Source organism: Aquarana catesbeiana, linkage group LG01 (genome assembly GCF_042186555.1).
Source record: "Aquarana catesbeiana isolate 2022-GZ linkage group LG01, ASM4218655v1, whole genome shotgun sequence".
Classification (NCBI taxonomy): domain Eukaryota; kingdom Metazoa; phylum Chordata; class Amphibia; order Anura; family Ranidae; genus Aquarana; species Aquarana catesbeiana.
The window spans coordinates 323500187-323524042 of NC_133324.1; the positions used below are offsets into that span (position 1 = coordinate 323500187).

Below are 23856 nucleotides of genomic sequence, written 5' to 3' on the forward strand. Positions count from 1 at the left end.
AAAAAAAAAAAAACCAACAAGCATAATAATATATATTATTCTTGATATCACTAGAAAAAAAAAGCCTTTGAAAATTCGTTTGCCATAACTCCATCAGTATCACCAGCAAAGCAGCTTCATTATTATCCCATTAAAGAAGAAGAGAATGTGCGCTGCATTTTGAGATTTCATAATTTGCCACGTCACATATATTAATTCTCTATTACGAAAGCTTGCTTACAAGACTGACTGCTTCTGGCTCGTCCTTGCTTCCGAGCATGCGTGTTTGTACTTTGGACTTTTGTCTGAAGGACTTGTGTACACACGCTCGGAAAATCCGACAACAACCATTTGTCCATGGAAAATTTTAAAGCCTGCTTATCCAACATTTGTCCGTGGAAAATCCGACAACAGTTGTCCGATGAAGCGTACAAACAGTCGGATTTTCCGCCAACAGCCTGACATCACACATTTCCCGTCGGAAAATCTGATCGTGTGTACAAGGCTTTAGAATCAACTCCAGACCTTTTACCTGCCTAATTGATGAAGAAATAACGAACGAGTAGCCCACACCTGGCCATGAAACAGCTTTTGATTCAACTGTCCAATTACTTTTGGTCCCTTAAAAAAGATGGAATGGCTATTCTTAAGAGCTGTAAGCCCTAAACCCTTCCTCCGATTTGAATGTACATACCCTCAAGCTAAACCTGAGAGTGTGCACTTTCAGCCCATATCCAGTATATAACTATAGCTGGAATATGTTTTGGCAAATACCTGAAAAAAACTAAAATGGTGCCTGTGTCCAAATAACTAACTGTATATCAAATAAGTGCTTTATAACATGTTACAAAAGGTTACTCACAGAAAATGTTATGTATTTATTAATCTCATGTATTAGATAAACATGAAACCAACACAGATGTTTGCTGTTTTTAGAGGTGTGGTTAAGTGGCTTAGATATTAAAGTGATACTAAACATTAATTGTTTAATTTACATTATCCCTTCTCTTTCTGTATGTGGATAATGAAACTGTAATTATTTGGATGAAAAAACATCCAAGTACCTTTATTCTTTATTAATATACACAGTGGCGGCCGGAGTAATTTTTTGGGGGGAGGGGGCGGCAAACAATATGCCACCGGTCGGTCAGTGGGACGGTCAGTCGCACTTACCCCATCCCAGCTTCCCATGCAGGGTGGTGGCCTCCCGTTCCCCTGCTCTCCATGGGTCTGCACAGCAGCAGCGGCCTCCCTTTCCTCCCTCCTTCTCGTCAGCCAATCGTCAGTCTTATCTTTTCGGCCAATCCGAAAATGGGTCTCACACCCACTTCTGATTGGCTGGATTGAGGATCAGTGTTACAACAGCGAATATTCACCTGGGTCGGTTCATGGCGCAATGCTCTGCGCCTATGGCTCTAATCAGGTGCTTTAAAAAAACACCCCCGCCGCTGTAATTCAGGTGCCCGACAACCTGAAAGGAGCCGGACGCCTGAATAGGGGGTGGCTGCGGCGGCCATGGATAGATTCCGGCTATGCATGAATCTATCCATTATTCATATAGGGGGTGGCGAGGATAGAGGAGGGGCGGCACCCGGGAGCCCCTAATGGACAGGCTCCTACTGAATATACAGCTGTCACATGACCCAGATCTTTCTCAGCCTGTCTGTAAGGAAAGAGTTGTGGGAGGAGCTTCTAGTCCTGCTACTGGTCACATGTTCAAAATTAAAATAAAATACAAACAAAACAAACAGCCTTTGAAATACAGAGTAAAAATAAATAGTTAATATCAATAAACTGTTTTATATTGCCATGCAACTATATATTTGAAATCAATTTTTTTTTGTCAATAACATGGTGTGGGCAGATTTCTGCCAATCACAGGCTGTGTCACGCCCCTCCAGCCAGTGTCTTACAATAACAGGGAGGATAAACCTCCATCAATTAAGAGGTAATATCCCATTCCCATTGTGTTTAGTTGATTAGTGGGCATGGAGAAGGAGGGAGTGGGCTGTCATTTACCCCTGTGTATAACACCCACATGTGTGACTCTATAGTCACTTGGGATGCTCAGATGTGATAGAGAGGAAATGCTCAAGGTAGAAATACACTGACAACTGAGCATGTGCACTAGCTGCCAAAACTGCTCTGCGAAATCTACAACTGTCGTGGGAACATGGACAGGAGGGGTTAGACAGAGAACAGCATGATCAGCCAGTTTTTTTTTGCAGACCACAGAAAACAAATCTCATAGTGACTGAGTATGAACAGCATTTATTGATCGTTTTTAATTATGCAGGTTTTATGACACTTCAAGCTGGGGTGGGATAGGATAGTGAGGGTTTTGGCTATATGAGGCACAAGTTCCAAATTTTGCAAACTTTTTTGAGCCAGTCTCTATTGTCTTGTTTAAAGTATTATTATTATTATTATTATTATTATTATTATTATTAATAAATAAATAAATTATATATAAAAAAAAAACAACCAAAAAAAGATATGATTTTCTGCCAGCCAAAATCACTCAATGTTTCTGGTCGTGAATCATTTTAGAAACATACACTGGTAGATATTCCTGTTAAGTTAGAGCCCACAAATAGCTGAAAAGCCTCCTATGTGATAGTTAAGAGGAAGTGACAGGCGCTCCCTATGGACACATCAGGTGTGTAGTTTTAAAATATAAAAATCATCATCAGACATGTTTTCTTAACCACTTGACCACCGGGAAAGTTTACCTTCATGACCAGGCCATTTTTTGCGATACGGCTTGGCCTTACTTTAACTGACAATTGCGTGGTTGTGCGATGCTGTACCCAAATAAAATGTTTGCTGGTTTTTTTTCCACACAAATAGAGCTTTCTTTTGGTGGTAATAAAAAAGACTGACCATTTTGAGAAAAAAAAAATATTTTTTACGTTCTGCTATAAAACGTACCCAATAAAAAAAGTTGAAAAAATCCAATTTCTTCATCAATTTAGGCCAATGTTTTTGGTAAAAAATATCCCAACAAGCGTATATTGGTTTGCACAAAAGTTATAGCTTCTACAAACTATGGGAAGTTTTTATTTATTTATATTTTTACTAGTAATAGCAGCGATCAGCGACTTATAGCAGGACTGCGATATTGCAGAGGACAAATCAGACACCTAACTGACACTTTTTGGGGACCAGTGACAGTAATACAGTGATCAGTGCTAAAAAATATGCACTGTCACTGTACTAATGACACTGGCTGGGAAGGGGTTAAAATCAGGGGAGATCAAAGGGTTTATGTGTGCCTAGGTTGTGCTCACTGAGTGTGGGGGAGGTGCTTTGACTAGGAGAAGGCAAAGATCCGCGTTCCTGCTTTGCAGAAACACAGAAACAATGCCTTCCCTTCTGACAGAGCGACAATCTACCTTGTTTACCAAGGCAAATTGCCGTCCTGCCTGTGTGTCCTGTGTAATTGGCAGGTGCTGGTGGACATTGAGTCCACAGTAGCCGCTGCTGGGCTCCTGCTGTATATAATCACAGCGGGAGCGGGTCGCCGGTGGCGCACGCCCCAGACTGGGAAGTGTCAGCTCACGTACTATGTACATGATCTGGCACAGATCAGCCACCCTGCTGCAGTATATCTGCGGTGGGTGGTCATAAAGTGGTTGTAAAGCCTTAAGGTTTTTCACCTTAATACATCTATGCATTAAAGGGGTTGTAAACGCCCAAGGTTTTCCATCTACTGTATTCTATGCATTAAGGTGAAAAACTTCCTGTCATTTAGCAACCCCCCCCCCCCCAAGCCCCCCTTTTACTTACCTGAGCCCCTTAATTCCGGCGACAGGAATGAGCACACCAGCTCCGACTGCTATCTTGATTGGATAGATTGATAGCAGCGCAGCCATTGGCTCCCACAGCTGTCAATCAAATCCAGTGAGGCGGGGGCGGGGCGGAGACCTGCTGTCTGTGTCAATGGACGCAGCAGCAGGACTCGGGAGCACGCCCACACAGGTGTCACGAAGAAGAGCTCTTCTCCGACGGGGAACTCGAGAAGAGGGGACCCACCAGCGCTGCTAAGGGTCCCCAGAAGAGGAGGATGGGAGCCACTCTGTGTAAAACCAACTGCACAGAGGAGGTAAGTATAATATGTTTATCATTTTTAAAAAAAACAAAAAAAGCTGCAACTCCCCCACAGCCCCTCCCCCTTTTTCTTACCTGAGCCTGATTCGATCCAGCGATGTGCACGACAGCAGCGGCTCCCGCCACAGTCTCCCTCCTCAATGAGCAGCTTGATAGCAGCGGTAGCATTGGCTCCTGCTGCTGTCAATCAAATGCTGTGACATGGGAGGAAGGAGCAAGACTCAGTCCCGCTGTCTGTGTCAAAGGATACAGCAGCGGGACTCAGGAGGGAGCATGCACAGGTGCCCTCATGGAAAGCAGCTTTCGATGGTGGTACCTGCCGAAGAGGAGGGGCCTAGAGTGCCGGCAGGCAACCCCAGAAGGAGGAGGATCAGGGCTGCTCTGTGAAAAACCATTGCACAGAGCAGGTAATGACAGACATGTTTGTTATGTTAATTTAAAAAAGCAAAGGCTTACAACCACTTTAAGGCTGAACTCAAGGATAATCAAATATTATCTTGGTGTACATTTTGTATTTTTTACAGATCTGTGCAGTAATCCATTGTGAAACTTTGCTTCTGTGCGGGAGTTTCCTGTAATAGGACCACTCACTGCTGCTCGCTCTGTTTGTATGGGGTCACTGGTCTTGTATCCGCCCCCTCCTGTAGTTTTCTGCAGGCATCCTGTAGCAGGGGATCCTTCTGTGTCCAGCCTACAGCTCCGCTCTCTGCACAAGTTATGTACAGCACAGCGATGAAGCCTTTACTATTTCTAGTTCTACAATGTGATAATTGAGTTTTCAAAGGCATTTGGTGCACACAGAGCGGATTTATATCGTTTATATCCTGTGGCTATTGTGGAATATATTTAATTGAAAGTTTTTGTTCCCGGAGTTCAGAATTAACAAAGGTCAATCCCATTGCAACGGGCAATACAGGTACTACTACAGAACTCTTGTGAAACAATGTGGTTGTGTAGATCATGTCTATGAAAATGAGGGGAACATGACTTGTTTCTGCTTTTTATATCTTTGCTGCCATAGTTCAGTAATCAGCACTAAGGAATCAGTAGTTTTGATGCCTTCCCCATCACATCAGCAGAGAGCTGAATTTAAGGTGTACAGAATCAGAGGCCTTGGCACTGCTCTGTTGCAGGTAATTTTTAACCATGGCGGTGCCAGAGTGAATTTGGTATTCCATTAAAACATTATACAGTAAACTGTCAGGAAAAGTGTTACTTTAGCCAATTGATAAATTGATACATGTCCATGTTCAAAGAAGGAGGGTTTAACAAGACGTTTAATTGTAGACTAACAAGAGTGTGCACAGACCAAACGGGGTTAGTGTTATAGGGTATAGGGAGTAGTGTATAGGGAGAGTGCAGAACAGGGGAAAATGTGTACATAATGTGTACAAAAAATAATAAATAATGTAAATGTAGTTTATCACTATCACTAAATAAATTAAAGAATGGTGATATGCACTGGAGAATGGGATGGGAAGTAGAAGATGGGATACAAGGCACACCTGCTAATAAAACCTAGAACAGGGGTCGGCAACACCCGGCACGCATGCCACAGGTGGCACGCGACAGCATTTAGGATGGCACGCAAGGGGAATTCCTAGGGGACCCACCTGCCGAGCATTAAAACTAGCTGGCAGAGGCCTCGGCTGCATATGCAGGACACAGCGTTGCTGGGTTAAGAGCGGCTTGTGCCCCCCCATCTCTATTCCCACCCACAAGTGGTGGTTCCTGCCCTCTCTCCAGTCTCCACACCGAAAAACGGACTAGACTGAATCGGTGAGATTTCCCAGGCTGCTTGTTCTCACCTCAGAGGGCTAATTATATACAGTGTTTGTCCTCCTTGTTTAGCTTTTTTTTTTATTGAAAGCTTATGGCGTGCATAACACACCCAAAAAACTTCACCCGGTGCCAAAAAAATGTGCACACACATAAAGCGTGGTCACAAAAAAGTGCAACGGGTACACAGACATGCCAATTCCCTGAACCCCCGGGGCGTTAGGCTCCAGACGGGGACAACACAATGGTCTATCTGGCCGAAAACAGACAGACCCCGTTCTCTGGAGGGCCTGCCGAAACAGAACCCACTCAAGTACTAGGTGGGGCTCCCCCGAAGGGAGACCCCATGAGAGAGGGCAGACTAAGCCAAAAGGCCATGTCCACCCCTTCCCAAGACTTTCAGGGCTGGCCCGAGGACCCGCATCCTTACTCGTCACACAGTAAGACAAACGTGTACAAGACAAAACGTGACAAACATAGGTTTCAATCAAAATAAAATAATTAAAAAAAGTGGGGAAGGGATAGTGGAGAGGAGAGTGAAAAAGGTGGCCATTGTGTAAAACAATGACCGGGCCCTCCTCGTTTAGCTTGACCCAGCTCATGGTCAGGCTTTTACTATCAATGTGCCTGTCCTCCCTCTGAACATTTCTGTCCCTCAGCAGCCATGTGTCTGGCACAACTTGGAGAGGATGCCATTATAGCCAGAGAAGTTTCTCTGCAAATGGCTTTTAACCCCTTTCAAAACTATCTTTTTCAGTACCTCATTGTAATAGAGGATTTAATGTGGAGAGAGGAGGATTTTAAAGGCTTTTCTGACATAACAGTTAATGACAAGTATTAATTTAGACTACATTTGCATGTATGTTTAGCCACGGTGTGAATGGAAGTCGCAAGACTCTTCCTGCTATTTTTGACACCAGCGAGCAGCTAGCTGCAGCCACCGAGCCTGTACAGTACACTATAATGACATGTTGCTAGGGGCTGCAGCTATTCTTGATTGTCTGCACAGCCAGTGATTACCAGCAGAGATGGCCACAGGTAACCACAGGTAATTGCTGGTTGTGTGAACAACCACAAATAGCTACGGCCGGCGGCAACTTGTCATGAAAAGTGTACTGTTCAGGTTTGGTAGCTGCAGCTAGCTGCTCACTGGTGTCAAAAACATCAGCAGGAATCAGAGTCTTGCGACTGCCATTCACATCGTGGCTAAACATCCATGCAAATGTAGTCTAAATTAATACTTGTCATTAGCTGAGGCCGAGGCCTGAAAAAACAGGAAGAGGGGGGCTGATCTGAGCTGTAAAAGTGCAGTAATTGGAGCTAGAGTGTGAAGATACAGGAATTGGAGCTAATCCGGAAGGTGTAGGAACTGGAGCTAATATGGAGTGTGGAGGTACAGGAACTGGAGATAATCTAGGTGCAGGAACTGGAGCTAATCTGGAGTGTGAAGATACAGGAATTGGAGCTAATCCGGAAGGTGTAGGAACTGGAGCTAATCTGGAGTGTGGAGGTACAGGAACTGGAGATAATCTAGGTGCAGGAACTGGAGCTAATCTGGCGTGTGAAGGTGCAGGAATTGGAGCTAATCTGAAATGTGAAGATACAGGAATGGAAGCCAATCTAGCATGGGAAGGTGCAGGAATTGGAGCCAATCTGGAGTGTGAAGGTGCAGGAATTGGTGATAATCTAGGTGCAGGAATTGGAGCTAATGTAGAGTGTGAAGATACAGGAATTGGAGCTAATCTGAAATGTGAAGGTGCAGGAATTGGAGATCATTTAGGTGCAAGAATTGGAGCGAATGTGGAGTCTGAAGGTGCAGAAATTGGAGCTACTAGGGCTGAAGTGAGGCCTGCTCACTGGTGTCAAAAACGGCAGCAAGAATCAGCAGAGTCTTGCCGCTACCATGCACACCGTTGCTAAACATCTGTGCAAATGTAGCCTTAGAACAGGGTTTGTGAGCTACTACTTTAGAAAAGAGTTTGGTAACTAGTACTTTAGAACAAACAGACGTTCTAAAGTAGGAGTTACCACAACCCTGTTCTAAAGTAGTAGCTCCCTTTAAAAGTTTTAAAGTGGTAGTTACAAACCTTGTTATAAAGTAGTAGTTACCAAACCCTGTTCTAAAGTAGTAGATCCCAGTAAAAGAAACTAATACTTTAAAACAAGTTTTGGTATCTACTACTTTAGAAATTGGCACTCTCAAATTCTTCTAAAACATTTTTCAGCACACTGTGCTCAAAAGGTTGCCTATCCCTGACCTAGAGGAATAGTTTTAAATGATTTCTTTCTTCTTTTTATAAAGCACATTTCTATACATTTCCCAAAAATTTACCAAACATTCACCAGGACAAAATAACATTTCCTGACCTTCACATCTGTTATGGTCAAAGTTACCCACTGTAATCTGTCCTAAAGAGGTGAATGTTACATTCCCTGCTCATTCACTAGACATTCGAAGAACAAATCTGAAAGCAAAAATGGGCAGACTGAGATGTCAGAGTACCAGTGTTTTGGAAGGGGGTACCCTTTTTTTGGAACCGCTCTTAAAGCACACCTTCCCTCAATTAAAAGAAGACGTTCAGACTGACAGTGACATGGCAGGGGACTATTTGCTGCCCACTTGCAATAGGGATACCAGCCTGCATGCCTGGCGTAATGTACAGCAATAGGAGAAACACCAGTAGAACACACTTAAGCTTGGCACACACCACTAACAATCCAACGTTAGTTCAGCAATCTCCCGTGCTGTTCTTTTGTGTTCTGACAGAGGGGCGAAGTGAAAAAAATGTCTTCAGCACACCAAGGATTCCTCAAAAGGGTCCAAAGCTTTATTTCCGTGGTCATATGATAAACATGCATGTATGTTTATCATGTGACCACAGAAATAAAGCTTCGGACCCTTTCAAGGAATCCTTGGTGTGCTGATGACATTTTCTTCACTTTGATCATTCATGGTTTCCAGCCTATGGTCATTACAGGACCTAGCATTACTGAACAGTCGGTTTCTTGAATGTGTGCATGGGGAATATTGCGTTCGGATCTGACAGGGGGCCGAGAGTGCTGATTGGGAGCCAGTTGGGTGCTTGTTTTCCAGAATGCTTATCAGACAGAAGCTGGCGAAATGGCTGGCTTCTCTCGAACCAACTGCCATACACACTGGCCGAATGTTGGCCGGTTTTTAATGGCTGATGTCGCTGTGTACTAGGTTTAAGCGTAATTATGCTGTTTACATTGGGTCCACATGGGGAGGGGTGTTGGGAAGAAGGCTGACAGGAGGCCAAGGACAGGACAGTGATGCATGGGATGGAACAAGTAATTTAGCATGGAAAGAGTGAGACTGCAGCACAGTGTACAGGTTAGTGGCTATTCATTTTTATTTTATTTTTGTCTGGGATTTCTGCTTTAAATCAAGTCAACTAGATATATGGTCCTGTGCACTGGTTTAAAACAGAGCATTACCATGTTCAGGGGTTACCCAGGTCTTTCACAGTCCTAGCAATGCCTCTTTTTAGTGTGTTCTAAATATGATTTATTTGAATTTTGCAGGACTACATGCACAATACAAGAAAACAATCGTGATCTGCTATGGAATGAAAATTATATGCATCTTTAATCATACTGGACATAACAGCCTCTTTGGCATTCAAAACATGCTAGACCACTTCTGTGCACAGGGTCAAACTATCGGCACCTGATGGGACTACATTGTAAACAAATTGGAACCCTCATTGGCCCATGAAAAAATTGATGAGGTGTACTTTCCTCATCTATCAAACTGCAGCCCAGGGTTAAAACTAGAAAATAAATTACACATTACTTTAGTAATATTGGATAAAAAAACTGTCTTGAGACTGCATTTCACTGAAATATTAGACTAAAAGATTAAAAGGTCTTAGAGCAAATGCTTTCATAAGTGAGGATGCTTTAGCACTGCAGTCTTGGAACATTTTAATGATGCAACATTTGCTGACAGATCACAGGAAACCCCCCGTGTCGTTATATGAAGGAGAGGCAGTGATACATATGTGTAATATGAATCTAGGTATAGGCCAGCAATGTAATTTCCTCAGGAGCTTTCATTTGCTCGAGGCAGTGCCCCAACCTGCTCTGCTGTACAGCCTTCCGTATATAGGTTACATTGTGCTTTGTGACAATAGGAGGAACCTAGAGCCTGGGGTGTTGGTGTGGATTCTGTTGCTATGTAAAGCACCTGAGCTCTGCTACTGTGGCAACTAGCAGCAAACGCTGAACATGGCCCTGGCAGCTGAGTGATAGCGAGAGAGAGAGCGTCGCTGAGTTCTTGCAGCAGAATACATTTCTAGACCGCCATATCCTGATAAAGATATGTACAGGGAGGTGAATTTACTAAAACTGGAGCAGACAGAATCTGGAGCAGCTGTGCATAGCGGATTCACTCAATGTATTTTATACATGCAGTAAATGTACACGCTAGCATGTATCTGGGGCATTCCTTGCTGAAAACATTTATGAAATCTATATTTCCAGTAAAAAAAAAAACACATTAAAGACCAGACTTTCAAGCACCTAATATATCTAGACACACAACTGCATGTGGTTGTGATATAGTGAAAATCTGTGATACCCAAAATTGTAAATAGATGACACATTAAAAAATCATAATAGCTCATCACAGTTCAGCCTAAATTTTGGTTCTAAGATAATTCTCCTCTGGCATGCATAGAAATACCTAAAGTGTCACTTAAAAGGCATTTATGTTACCATTTTAAATACATTTTTATTTATATTTTAATTTAATTATTTTAATTATAAGGGATCTTATGTGACAGAACACAGGCAGTCACTGATATTCTTTTTCAAGGCATTAGGGGGGTCCCTTCTGCCTCCAGTCCATACAGATGAGAGACACAGGAGTTGATTTAATAAAACTGGGCAATCTGGTGGCGCTGTGTATAGTAGCCAATCAGCTTCTAACTTCAGCTTGTTCAATTAAGCTTTGACAAAAAAAAAAAAAACCTGGAAGCTGATTGGTTTCTTTGCAGAGCTGCACCGGAATTTGTATGCTTTAGTTTTAGTAAACTAACCCCACAAAGTCCTTCTCTGACTGATCTAACAACTTTTCAAGCAAAGAATGGAAGTTATCCTAAACCCCCCCTTTCAAAATGTAAACATCCCCGACCTACACACTTGTTAGTTTTACTTATTATTAAATATATTATAAAATCAAGAGGAACCCCTCAGTATGTGTGAAGCCCAGCAACCCACGTGCAGAGCTCACATTAGCACATTCCTACAGAGATATAGAAAGTGATTTGTGGTTTTGTGGCCATCAGAATACAATGATCAGTGTTACTGGCTATAGCCAGCGGCACTGATCATTTGGGAAAAACCCGATAGGCTGGCTGTTTATCAATGGACTTGTGTACAACCAGCCAGCGCATACATACATGGATCGAAATTCAGCTGGTCCTTGCCGAACTGCCAAATTTTGATCCATGGCTTAAGAGTTAAAGGTGGCAATTCAACAATCAATTTCGACCAGAGCAAAAAAAAAAAAATGAAGGGCAAGGATGGAAAATTTTTGTGGAGTCTAATGGGAACAAGCAAATCTGGCTGAGAAAAACTGTAACTAGTCTTTTTTGCATGCACTTGTCAAAGTTAATGTGTAAGTAAAAAAATTTGTTCCATTAAAATTGAAACATTAATGTAGTACTCAAATGAAAGCACATTTAAATGTTCAGGCAAGCAATTTTTATACTTTCTCTTCTGATTAATCAAATGAAATTCTACAGGTGTAAAACCAATCTAACAGAAGGTCAAATCTGTTTCAGCAAAACACTAATGTGTATGAAGTCATTTATTCCTGAAGGATAGTTTTTAATATATCTAACTTTTATATACAATGTCAAAAACTCCAGACATCGTCCTTGCCCTTTTGATTGGAGTACTAGAATAAAATGAGCTAAAGTACCACAAGTATGTTATTTGAGGCGCTTCTATATGCCTGAATAACAATTTCATTTTCCTAAGGTGTACCCTGGAACTCTGAAATTCCAGGATGATCTTATATGCAAATTTCAGGCAGATTCTATAATCATGAGCCTGAACCCACCCAACCTCCTTATTGCACCACGTTATTGGCCAGCGAAGCTGCACAGTACAGTGATTGACCAATAATATTGCACCCCACTGTTGACCAGTGAGAATGCCCAACACAGTGATGGACCAATAATGAAGTACAGTCTGAAGAAGGGGATGGTGTCATGCTCTCCGCCACAAAAGCACCACCAGCTCTACAGCATCAAGGGCACTTAATAGGATTCATAAACTGCCATTTAGGTACCTGAAAGTATCTGCTATTACTCAACACTGTCCATTTATCAACTTCAATATCACTTTAAGTTTGCTTTCAATTATGTCTTATACATTACTGTTGTCACTTGATCATGGATTAGGCCCAATTCACATTCATCATTTCTTAGAGAAAATGTACAAGGCTGTTAAATTTCTGCCTATGGTATGTTGAGTTCAACCTGCAAAGGATCATTTGACTTTGCTTTCACTGTATGAATAACATGTTGCCCCACGTTGAGAACATCCAGTGTTGCCCCAAGGTGCACAGCTATTAAAAATAAATCCTCTGACTTTTTAAAGAAAGAAAATATCCAAAACCTTAGTATAAGAATATAGCAGTACAAGTACAAATATAAGATACATTTAAAAGCTCAAATAACATCAGGTTTTTTTTTTTTTACTAGTCTATCTTTTTCCTGACCAAACACTATGATGATTACCAGTATGGAAAATATGATGTACAGCACAGCATTCAGAGTGGAAGAGTGAGAGGTATGTAACATACTGCACAGGTTACAGAATATGGCAGTCTGGAGTATGTAACATACACTGAGAGTGAACTCTCATTATTAATTCCTAAGTTTTGTCTTGTATTTTGTTTTGTATTGGGAGGGATACTGTATAGAGACTAGTTTGCATTGTGTACTTAGTAAAATCATTTGCCCAAGGGCTGGTTATGTTTAAAGCAAAAATAAAATGAAAAAATTAAGTGAGGATGCCAAGGTCCCATCCACATTCCACAATTCGGCTGCTAGGAGAGTATGCAATAAGGTAAATATACTTACATTCTCTGTTCTCCCTAGATGAGACATGCATTTAAAGCAGATCTTCCCTCACGTTTTAAACATTAGTTGTTCATACTCCTCCCCTCCTTTCTGCAATTTGCAAGAAAAAAAAGGAAGAAAAATGCTACTTCCCCCACCACCTGAAGTCTTCTGGGATAGTCATGACATGCATCCTAGCAGGCTGTGTTGAACCCATTCTGCCATAGTGTCATTTGGAGGCCAGCTGCTAGGACTAGAAAGAGACAGTTAGCCCCCTTATGATGTCACAAAGGAGTTGTCTACGCAGAACCTGGCATGTGGCGGCTTTCAGTGGGTTACAGCAGGACAACCCAAGTGGTAAAGTTTCTCTTTAACAATAGCAGTGTTGAGGAATAAGCCCCCTTTTTTTTCCCCCCGGAGTTTACCTTTAACAAAACTATGGAGATTTATCATTTTACTATGCTCATAAAGAGAGAGCAGACACTGCAGGCACAGCAGTGATGGCAATGCTTTCATTAACGTGAATTGGTTTTTTTTTTTGTTTTTTGTTTTTTGTAGGAAGGAGAAAAGTGTGAACATGATGTGCTAAATCCCAAAGCAGACTTCAGTTGACTTAAAATGTGGGTTAAATGAGGTTACAAGACTAGAGATCCTTTGTATAGGGCTTCAGTTAAGAACTAAGCCCTGGTTTACAGTGGTGTGGCTTTGAAAACGCGCTACTTGAGTGCAATTTTAAAGCCGCAGATCAGTGCGATTTGCACTGCCGATTTAATTGCAGCTTCATTTAACAGAAGTCTATGCAAGTCGCATTGAAAGCGGAAAAAAAGTAGCGCATGAACCTTTTTCATAATTGCTGCGACATGGGTTGCTGCGATAGAAACGGCAATGGGGTGCCACTTGTCATGTGATTCGGAACTGTCAATTTGCATGACAAGTCGCACCAATGTGAACTGGGGCTAAAGATTTTCTTTTTCCCAATATTTTGTGTGAGTAAAATCAAAGTTTAATTTTTTTAAAGTGCAGGAGCACCAGGCAGCTGCTTAAAAATTAAACAGATTGATTACACTTACTTATATTGGTTTATAGATGGTGCATTTATCTAAAGTAGTATTGTAGAAAGGGGAAGTAGCCTCAGTAGCCTGGTATAAAGTTTTAACTAGAGTTCCTAAAAATATCATATCTCAGAATTTAGGTTTAGCTAGTGCTATTATGTTATAAAAAAAAAAGGTGATATTTCAATGATGTAATCCTTATAAACACACAAGAGTTTCACACAGCAAATAACAGTAAAACCATGTACAAAGGCAAAAACACCAGTTTAAAGTGGTTCTGAAGGTAAAAAGTGCTTTTTTTTTTTTTTGCGCCTTAATGCATTCCCTGCATTAAGGTAAAAAACATTTTGCCACTTGCTGTACCCTCAACGCGCCCCCCCTCCCCAAATTTTTACCTGAGTCCTGTATCGATCCAGCACCATGCCTGTCTGCTAAAAGGAGTATTAATAACTGTAAGCGCAAACACACAAGTCCATATATGACAGGAGATATAAAGGGCAGAGCAGCTTAGTCCATAGGGGACAGGCTGGAAGTTCAAGGGTCAAGTGGTAACCGATAATGCAATGGTTAAAATAGGCTGGCTAGCAAGGCGGCTGCTATCCTCAGAGAGCTGGCTCTGTGATGGATAAGAGAGGGGTAGAGAAGGAAGCGCCACCTGAGTGTAGTATTAACAACTGATATTTAATAACACCAGGTAAAAACTCACTTACAGGATAAAAACATATAAAAAAAAGCTCATCTGTATAGGTATGAGGTCCTCGGTGTTCCCTCTGATCCTGTGGTGGTGACACTGCAGGGATGCTGGGCTGCAGAAGGTGGATTACCAGCTGGGAGCTCCTTCTGTGGCCATCAGGAAGAGACTAGGGGCCGGTGTGGAGCGCACGTGGAGCGCACGTGACGTCACAGGTCGCCCGTCCGCTTCCGGGTTCAGTATCCAGGGGAGGGATCATCCAGGGAGGAGGGCTTGCAGAGAGGTATAGAGAAGGCTACGCGCTCGGAGCCACTGCTCCTTCAATAGGCCTCTCTAATGCCTGTCTGCTAGACTTCTCTCCTCTCTACCCACTCTCACAAGCTTGGCTGAGAGCAGTGGGAGCCATTGGCTCCTGCTGCTGTCAGTCAAATCCTGTAAGCAGAGAGCGGGGGGGGGGGGCAAACCTGGCTTGGGATCAAGCCCTCATGTCTGACTCAATAGCAAGCCCTTGCTATAGGGGCAGACACAGAAGAGGAGGGGCTAAGATCGCTGGCGGAGGGCCCCAGAAGAGGATGTTCAGGGTGGCTCTGTTGCACAGAGCAGGTGAGTATAAGAGCTAGTTTACACTTTCTTCAAAACATTGCTTTCGGACACGCTTTGTTAAAGCTCTCTGAATGCCAGTCAAAGCCCCTGTCACTAAATAAAATTATTAGCTCACAGTCCTGTTTCCAGCTTTCTTTTGCTTGGTGCTTCGATGAGGCTTTGGTGGGGCTTCTGTGAAGTCTCAATGAGGCTCCGGTGGGGCTTCAAGCGAGCTTTGCCATAGACTTCTATGGAGGCTTTGAAGACACTTTGTAGCACCACAAAAGCTACATGGGGTATAATTTTTTAATCAAAGCCGAAGCAAAACAAAAGCAAGGTGTAAACAGGACTGTAAGCTAAACATTTTATTTAGTGACAGGAGCTTTGACTATCGTTCAGAGAGCTTTAACAAATCCTGTCCGAAGCCTTGTTTTGAAGCAAGTGTAAACTAGCCATTAATGTGTGTTGAAGCCAAAGCAAGTGTAAATAAGCCCTTACATGATTATTAATAAAAGAAAAAAAACTTGCCTTTATAAATGCTTTAATTCTGTAAAGAATATAAAGGGAGCTCACAGTTGGTAAGTCAAGCAACTAATTTAGGATCTCGAGTATTTTTAGGATCTTGAGTATTCTTGCTCATAGTTCTATAGTCTGCGACTGCCTCTCATTTTTCATTTGACATCTTCCCTACAGTGCAGTCTTTTTATTATGATGAGCAAGGCAAACCTACAGACCTGACTAACAAGGACAACAGGGACTTCAGGAACAAGCCGTCATTCTCAACAATGCTTGATATTTTTCTCCAAATATTAGCCAAAAAAGTAATATGTGTTTGCAGTCATTCGTTACAATGCGTCCCATTACAGGACCTTTACCTGTCACTTTGCACCACTATTCAGAAATGTCCTCCTTTGCCTTGCAATACCCTTGGATGTTTATCATCTCGACCAACTGCCTTTCTTTATTTTGTGATTTGTTTCCCAGTGTATACAAGTGATTAATTTTTCATTCTAATGTAGGTGACCCCTTTTTCTACAGAATCTTCCAACAGAAATGGGATTAATTATTTGCAAGTCTACTAGGGAAATGTCCTCTTTGGCCTTCAGTCTTGCAACTCCTAATTTCTTAAAGTGTATGCAAACCCTAACAATTAACTTATCTTTTTTGGCCTCTTTTGCTGTGTTAAATATACCATTAAAAGTGTTTTGTTCTTGAACAACTTTCCTTTAGATTTACTAAAACCATATAATATAAGGTCAAACCTAAACACTTTCAAAAATTGTATGCAATCAGGCAGGCCCTGCCACTACATAGGTGAAGCTAAATCTAAAAGAAATTGAACAAAAAAATTGCATAATATGTAGCCAGCTTAATGTTTCATGGATGGAGTATAAAGGGTGCAAGGATGATGGAGGGCAGAAGATGCACAAGATACAACTGTCTGTTGTGTTTCCTTGGAGATTGACCAGCGCTTTAGCAAATTTTCATAAGAACCCAAAGTTCCCCAATCTCCCAAGGATTACTTGCCATAAATGTGTGGCAGTGTCACCTCCGCCGCCCTCCTTATTCATGTGCCCGACCCCTTTCAGGAAGCTGGATATACTATGGTCAACCTGTGGTTAAAGGAAATCAAATCGCTTAAGGCTGGATTTACACTGTTTCCTGTGCCAGCAAGTGGTGAGCATATGTGTAGGTTTGATTGGGCTCCTAGAGTTTCTCTTTGTCTCTCATACTAAACTGCAGTGCATGGAAATGAACCAACCATATAGTGAGGAAAAGGATTTCTACATGACATGCATTTTCATGCATTAGTATTCAAGAGTTTTACTGCATCCAAATGGTCAAATGTGAATAGGCATGTTCCTGACATGAATTACTACATTTAAAGACAATTTAAAAAATGGGGTGGGGCAGTGGACAATGGTTAAAACCCATCAGGTTTTTTTTTCCTATGTGGGAATATTGGGCTTCCCTTTCTGTATTATAACTGCAACAGGAAGTGAGGGAAATGCCCTCCTAGACAGGTAATAATGGAGGGGAAGATTTCCCCTCCATTGCTGTTGTGGTAACGGCTTAAAATTTGGGATTTTCCCTCACTTGAGTCCTGGTGGCAATGGTTGCTGGTATAAATTAAAAAAAAAAATTGACTCAAGGATCGATCAGGGAATGTGTGTTTTATGAAATATTGATCCTTTTGAAGCTAGAGAGAAGGAAGACTGGAGCATTCTCCCAAGATGCATCTGGAAGAAGGCTGTCAAGGCTGCTTGTGCCCCAATATTGATCTTATCCCATATTTTAGATCTAACAGTAACAATGTATGATTTTTCTGCATAATTTGTTACATTTTTTGCTCTATTGAAGCCAACTAATGGAATGTTCATGGCAAATTTTAGACTTCTTCTTTAATGTAAAACTGAAAAACAAAATATTCAAGTCTACAAACCAAAGATTAGTTTTACATTAGCAGGGTTTTCACTAATAAAAACATGTCTATTGATTTGACTCACCCTGGAGGAATTGAAGCTCTACTATTTGTCCCACTTGTTCTTTGAACTCCTGGTCTGTTCAGGTTGTTCTGTCCTGGGTATGGGGCTGATCCGGGTACACTCTGACTTCGAGAAAATCCAGAGCCATTTCGCATTCCTCCTGCAGGACGGCCACCTTCCCCTGTTCTGCCCCATCCGGCACCTCCACCACTGTATGTATTACTTTGCCTTATGCCAGGGGGGTGTACTGGAGGAGGAGGTGGAGGTGGCAAGTTGGGTGGGGGTCCAGAGGTAACCTTAATCTTCTGGGAGGCTAGGATAGCATTAGAGGCAGCTCTAGTACTATTTACTAACAGACACTGTGGACAGGAGCAAGGTAACCCAGAGCCAGACCCAACTGGCCATGACTGAGATTTGGGTATGGATCCCATTGTAAGAGGGTATGCCAAATCCATGCGTCTTCTCAACCGCCGCTTCCGATGAGTCTGACGGTTGACTTGACACATGCTTTGGAAATGCACTAAGTAACAGAAGCCAAGAGTCGTAAGATCCAGCCAAGGGTGCTGTTTCTCATAAGCATTCTGGATGGCAATGCAGATTTCTGTATCATAAGGAGTCCAGGATCCTGCATCATTTTCCCATTCCCATACTATACCCTTGCCGGGAGCAGATGATGGCTCAAAGAAACTGCGCCGTACTGGGCGAACAGTACCTGGAAAGAAAAAAAGAAATAAGTTATTTAAATGATCCACACAACTTACAAAAAAAATTCCAACAACTATACATGAACAAAAATAAAATATTGTTCACTAGAGTTGATATAATGTACAAAAACAAATTTAATAAACATCCAACTCTTATAGCCTCCTACTGATATAAATGCCCATCACCAGTTTGGAATTTAATTTATGAAAGAATTTGGGGCATATTCATAAAGCAAGAAATCTAAAATTCACCAGTCATTTGAGGGCAATCTTCCTGGTGCATGTGTTTTAAATAGCAGTGATTGATTCACCAAGAGTGAATGTTTGGTGAAAGTCACATTCACTGCTTTAAAAATATGCCCCTTATTCTAAGCCATTTTAGTGAAACAAGGCCTTTTGACTTGGTAAGTATCATTGATCGAAAAAAGGAAACCTCTAAGGAAAAGTACACGATGAGTAAGTTCTTACCAGCATGACACTGTGACATTGCACCATGGCTGCAGCAGTGCATACAGGTACTGGCAATCTGTAAGATACTGACTCAAAATTTACAATAGCTGACAAATAAAACTTGGCTGCCAAATCTATTTTTGCTTATTAACCATTTTGAATGCTGCAGCATTGTGCAGATAATTCCCATGCCAAATGAAAGGGTACAGGATCCATACCTTGCAGCAAAGATGGTAGAATATGACCCTAAGGAAGGTATTAGCATAGGCCTCCCATCCCTTTAGGGCTCATTCACATAGGCCAGAACCATTTGCTTACTATTTTCACCGCTGAGCTGCATGCAGGCACCCCATGCAGTACAAAGTGAACGGGAGCACAATGGCTGTATGGACTCACCTGGGCAGCTGAGTTTGACAGGCTTGCAGGGATGAGTGCATGGACTTGGATGCACAGGCTGTGTACCCATCCAAGTGTACTTGTCAAACTTGGCTGTGTTGGTGAGTCCATACAGCTAATACGCTCCCATTCACTTTCTATGGGCTGCCTGCATGCAGCTCAGTGGTTAAAAAAATGAACAAATGACTCACTGGACCTTAGGCTCCTACCTAGGTTGCCTTGTGAGGTTGTCTTAGAGGTCAATCAATGTGTAAACATGGATATATGTATACATTCATTACTAAGAAGTTTAATTGCAAGATACATCAAAGTATTATTTACACTGGGCCCACATAACAGTACAAGCCCTCCACTTATTTTAACTTGTGACAATTGAAACAAACATCCTATTTTTTCAAGCAATGACTCTAGACCAGTGGTGATCAACTTAGCAAATATAGGGGGCCTCAAGTGTTCAACCCGAAATGTCCACAATAGTTTCGTTTTCAAAATTTGTGTTGCGTTAAAGTTTGGAAAAACGCATGTGCACCAAAGTAGAAGGGTAGTGGGGAGGCAGCGTTTAGAAGGTGAATGACTTTATTGCCTCTCTTTATTTTCCTTCGAATCATTTGTATTGCCTTTCCTTCCAATTTAAATGTCCCATGACTGTATACTGTACATATAGCATTTGGTCACAGCACAATCAAATTTTCCATCCTCATCCTGCCAAATTAAAGTGTCTGAACAAAAAAAAAAAAAAAAATGTGCCGTACATCTCTGCAATACATGCACATTTCCCCATGTTTTGTCTCTTTAACCACTTCAGCCCCGGAAAGTTTTACCCCTTTAAAGTGTTTGTTAACCCACTTCTATGAAATGATCTTATCTCCTCTGTACCTTAAGATGTGTCCCTGTGCCTGTGTTCTGTAAAAAAAAAATCTACCGATCTGTATTGATATAAGCTCTGCTCTGGGCGCACAGCTGATTCCTCCTCTCTCCTCTCTCTCCGGCTCACAGTTGCAGTGGGCAGGGCTGAGCCATCCCGCTGACGTCAGTGGGGAGGAGGGGGAGAGAAGAGAGAGAGAGCGCAGACAATCAGCTGAGCGCCTGGAGCCACGCTTATACAAGGTACAGATTGGCTAATTTTTATAATAAACAGGCACAGGAACACGTTAGTATGGTACAGAGGAGGTAAGAACATTTTATAGCAGATAGAGAGAAGCAGGAGCGTGGGGGGGGCTCTCTTACAAACAGGGAAGGGAAGGGGGGGGGGGGACAAAGGACAAAGACACAGGGAGAGCTGCAGACAGGAGAGCTGTAGCTGACAGAATCACGCAAACAGGCCACAGTATCAGGGGCTCAGCAGCCATGATTATCCTGGTCTGTTTGCAGGGGGGAGGGTATAGCTAGGCAGGATCAGCCATGTTTTTTAGGGTATACAGGGAGCCAAATGACACAGCACAAGCACTGTGCTGTATAACATGCTTTAACCACTTCCCGTCCGGCCTATAACAGAATGACGGCCGGGAAGTGGTTCTGTTTTCCTGACTGGGCATCAAATGACGTCCAGCAGGATAACATGCCGGTGCGTGTACGCAGGGGTGCGCAGCGCGGTGATCGTGAGTGCGGTATGTCAGTCTGACACGCCGCATCTCCGATCATGATAAGAAGCCTCTAACAGAGACTTCTTACCACGTGATCAGCTGTGGCCAATCACAGCTGATCATCGCGAGAACGTGATGAGATCATCTTGGTGAATCAATCATCAAACGTTATAAAAACGGCACTAGCTTTGCAGTGAGTTTTTCAACTTTCTTCAACGTTTTATTAGCGTTTTTCCGCGTTAGCGTTTTAGCGGGTTTTTTTTTTTGAAGAAAAAATTTTTTTTTTTTCAATGGATCAAAAACGTTAAAAAATGCTGGTGAGCGACATTTTTGAGCGTTTATCGACGTTTATCAATGTTTTTACAGCTGAAAAACGTGTCTCAGGACCCACTAGTTTTGGGCGTTTTTTTACTGCTCAAAAACGCCACTGCCCAAAACTGCCGATAACAGCCTATGTGTGCATGAACACATAGGACAACATGATGGATAGTTTAATGACTGTAGGAAAAAAAAACGTCTACAGCCAAAAACAGCTGCTGTAAAAACGTCAAAAAAAGGCCAGTGTGCATGAGGCCTAATAGACAACTTGGGTACATTCAGCCTGCTCATAAATAGTTGCAATCTTGGCCGGTTCCTGTTGAGCCAGCCGACATTCGAACTGTCTATGGCCAGCTTTAGATCCACCAACAATTATGTAGTCTGAGGTCCGACCAGATACAAATTTGTCTTGGATTGTTTAGCTAGGGCTTCTACTATATAATTTTGGTAGATCTGCAGGAAAAGAGTAAATAGAGACTGCATTACAATTTTCAGACAGTTTAGACCACTTTTAGGCAGCTTTATGTAACAAAATGTATCGACCCAATCAAGTCAACCTACTATAAATACTTCTTTTTTTCTCAGTTTCCATGCAAACGTTTAATATTCGATTTACAAATCAAAAGCTGTGTGTATGGCTGGAATAAGTGGCAAGGGTGAGTTAACATCCAGTCTTCTATTCACCTTTGTGGAGGTGACCTGACACCTGAATAGTAGATGTGATAAGGACTAAGGAGCATGTACAAGGATCTTATCATTACTTCCTGAGGAATCACATTCCCCTCTGCATGTATCATGTGCATTCTATAGTAAATACATCTTTATTAGTTAAGTAGATCAAATACAAGTATTGTAACAATCTAAACCTAAATAGGTCAGGCTATTATAACCCATTAGTCTTTAGCAGTGGGTCAGTTCTTTTTTATCCTAAAACTCAAAATATTCAAGCTTGTGTAGCTGCAAATGTACTATCTACAAATGTGATGTTTGTGTATTGCACATCCCCCTTGCCAATATTCCCATTTTTGTTTATTTTTTAGGCGATTCAACCGGTGCAAACCTGCGATAAAAACTCAAAAACTCATGCGTTTTTACCACGTTTTTTCCCAGTGTGTTTTGCACCTGTGAAAAAAGGACATGTGATTCAAAAAAGGCACCAAAACACAACTGCATGTGCGTTTTTGATGCGGTTTCCATTCATTTCAATGGGGAAGTGCATTTTTGGTGTGTTTCTTTTTACCGCACCAGCAAGCAGGACTTTGTAAAAAGCAATGGAAGTGCAACTGACAAGTTACATAGTTAGTCTGGTTGAAAAAAGACACAAGTCCATCTAGTTCAACCAATAGAAGAAAAAATAATACAGTATATACACAATCCTATACACACAGTTGATCCAGAGGAAGACAAAAAACCCAATAAAGCATGATCCAATTTGCTCCAGCAGGGGAAAAAAATCCCTTCCTGATCCCCCAAGAGGCAAATTGAATATTCCCTGGATCAATTTTACCTATAAATATTAGTATCCAGTTATATTATGTATATCTACGAAAGAATCCAGGTATTTCTTAAAACAATCAACTGAGCTGGCCAGAACCACCTCTTGAGGGAGCCTATTCCACATTTTCACAGCTCTTACTGTGAAGAAGCCTTTCCGTATTTGGAGATGAAATCTCTTTTCTTTCAGACATAAAGAGTGCCCCCTTGTCCTCTGTGATGACCTTCAGCCTAGGTTCACACTAATGTGGGTTTGAAATCAAATTAGAAATTTCAAACCGGCAATGCAGTACGACTTCAGGGGCGATTTGACAGACATCTGTGCAGGTTCATGCACAAATGTCTATTCAAATCGCCCCCGAAGTTGCCAAAAGTAGTACAGGAACTACTTTTGGGAATCGGTGTGGCGGCGCAAAGTCGGCGTCGTACCGATTCGGATGATGCCATTGCCAGCAATAGCTGCCGATTTGGCATGCGATTTGACATGTCAAATCGCATGCCAAATCAGCCCAATGTGAACGTGGGCTAAAGTGAATAACTCAACACCAAGTTCACCATATGGACCCCCTTATGTATTTGTACATGTTGATCATATCCCCCCCTTAATCTCCTCTTCTCAAGAGAGAATACATTCAGTTCAGCTAAGAGTTCTATAGGATTAAATGGTTATGCATTTTTCTTCTGCTTTTTTTTTTTTTTTTTAACACAAATCTGGAAGAAAAATTGATCAGTGTGAAAGCAGCCTTAGAAATGGTGGGAACAGATAAGTTAACCGCTTGCCAACCGCCGCATGGGGATACCCACGAACGTCTCACAGAGAGGAAGAACGGGGAAATGCTGATGTAAACAAGCATTTCCCTGTTCTGCCTAGTGACACTGACACTGATCACAGCTCCCTGTAATCAGGAGCGGTGATCAGTGTCGTGTCACACATAGCCACGCCCCCCCCACAGTTAGAATCACTCCCTAGGACACACTTAACCCCTGCAGCATCACCTAGTGTTAACCCCTACACAGTAATCAATACATTTTTAATTGCACTAATCGCTGTATAAATGTGAATGGTCCTAAAATAGCGCCAAAAGTGTCCGATGTGTCCGCCATAATGTTGCAGTCACACAAAAAAAAAATCACT

General features: G+C 42.0%; 1 protein-coding gene across 2 annotated transcripts in view; it reads right to left on the reverse strand.

Moving 5' to 3' along the window:
* Positions 1 to 23856, reverse strand: part of DTX1 (deltex E3 ubiquitin ligase 1) — a 106903-nt gene that overhangs the window by 63484 nt on the left and 19563 nt on the right. For both annotated transcript variants that reach the window (XM_073630490.1, XM_073630481.1), the window contains exon 3: positions 17798 to 18488. In XM_073630490.1, the coding sequence (XP_073486591.1) occupies positions 17798 to 18488 (691 nt within the window). The remainder of the gene's footprint in view (positions 1 to 17797; positions 18489 to 23856) is intronic.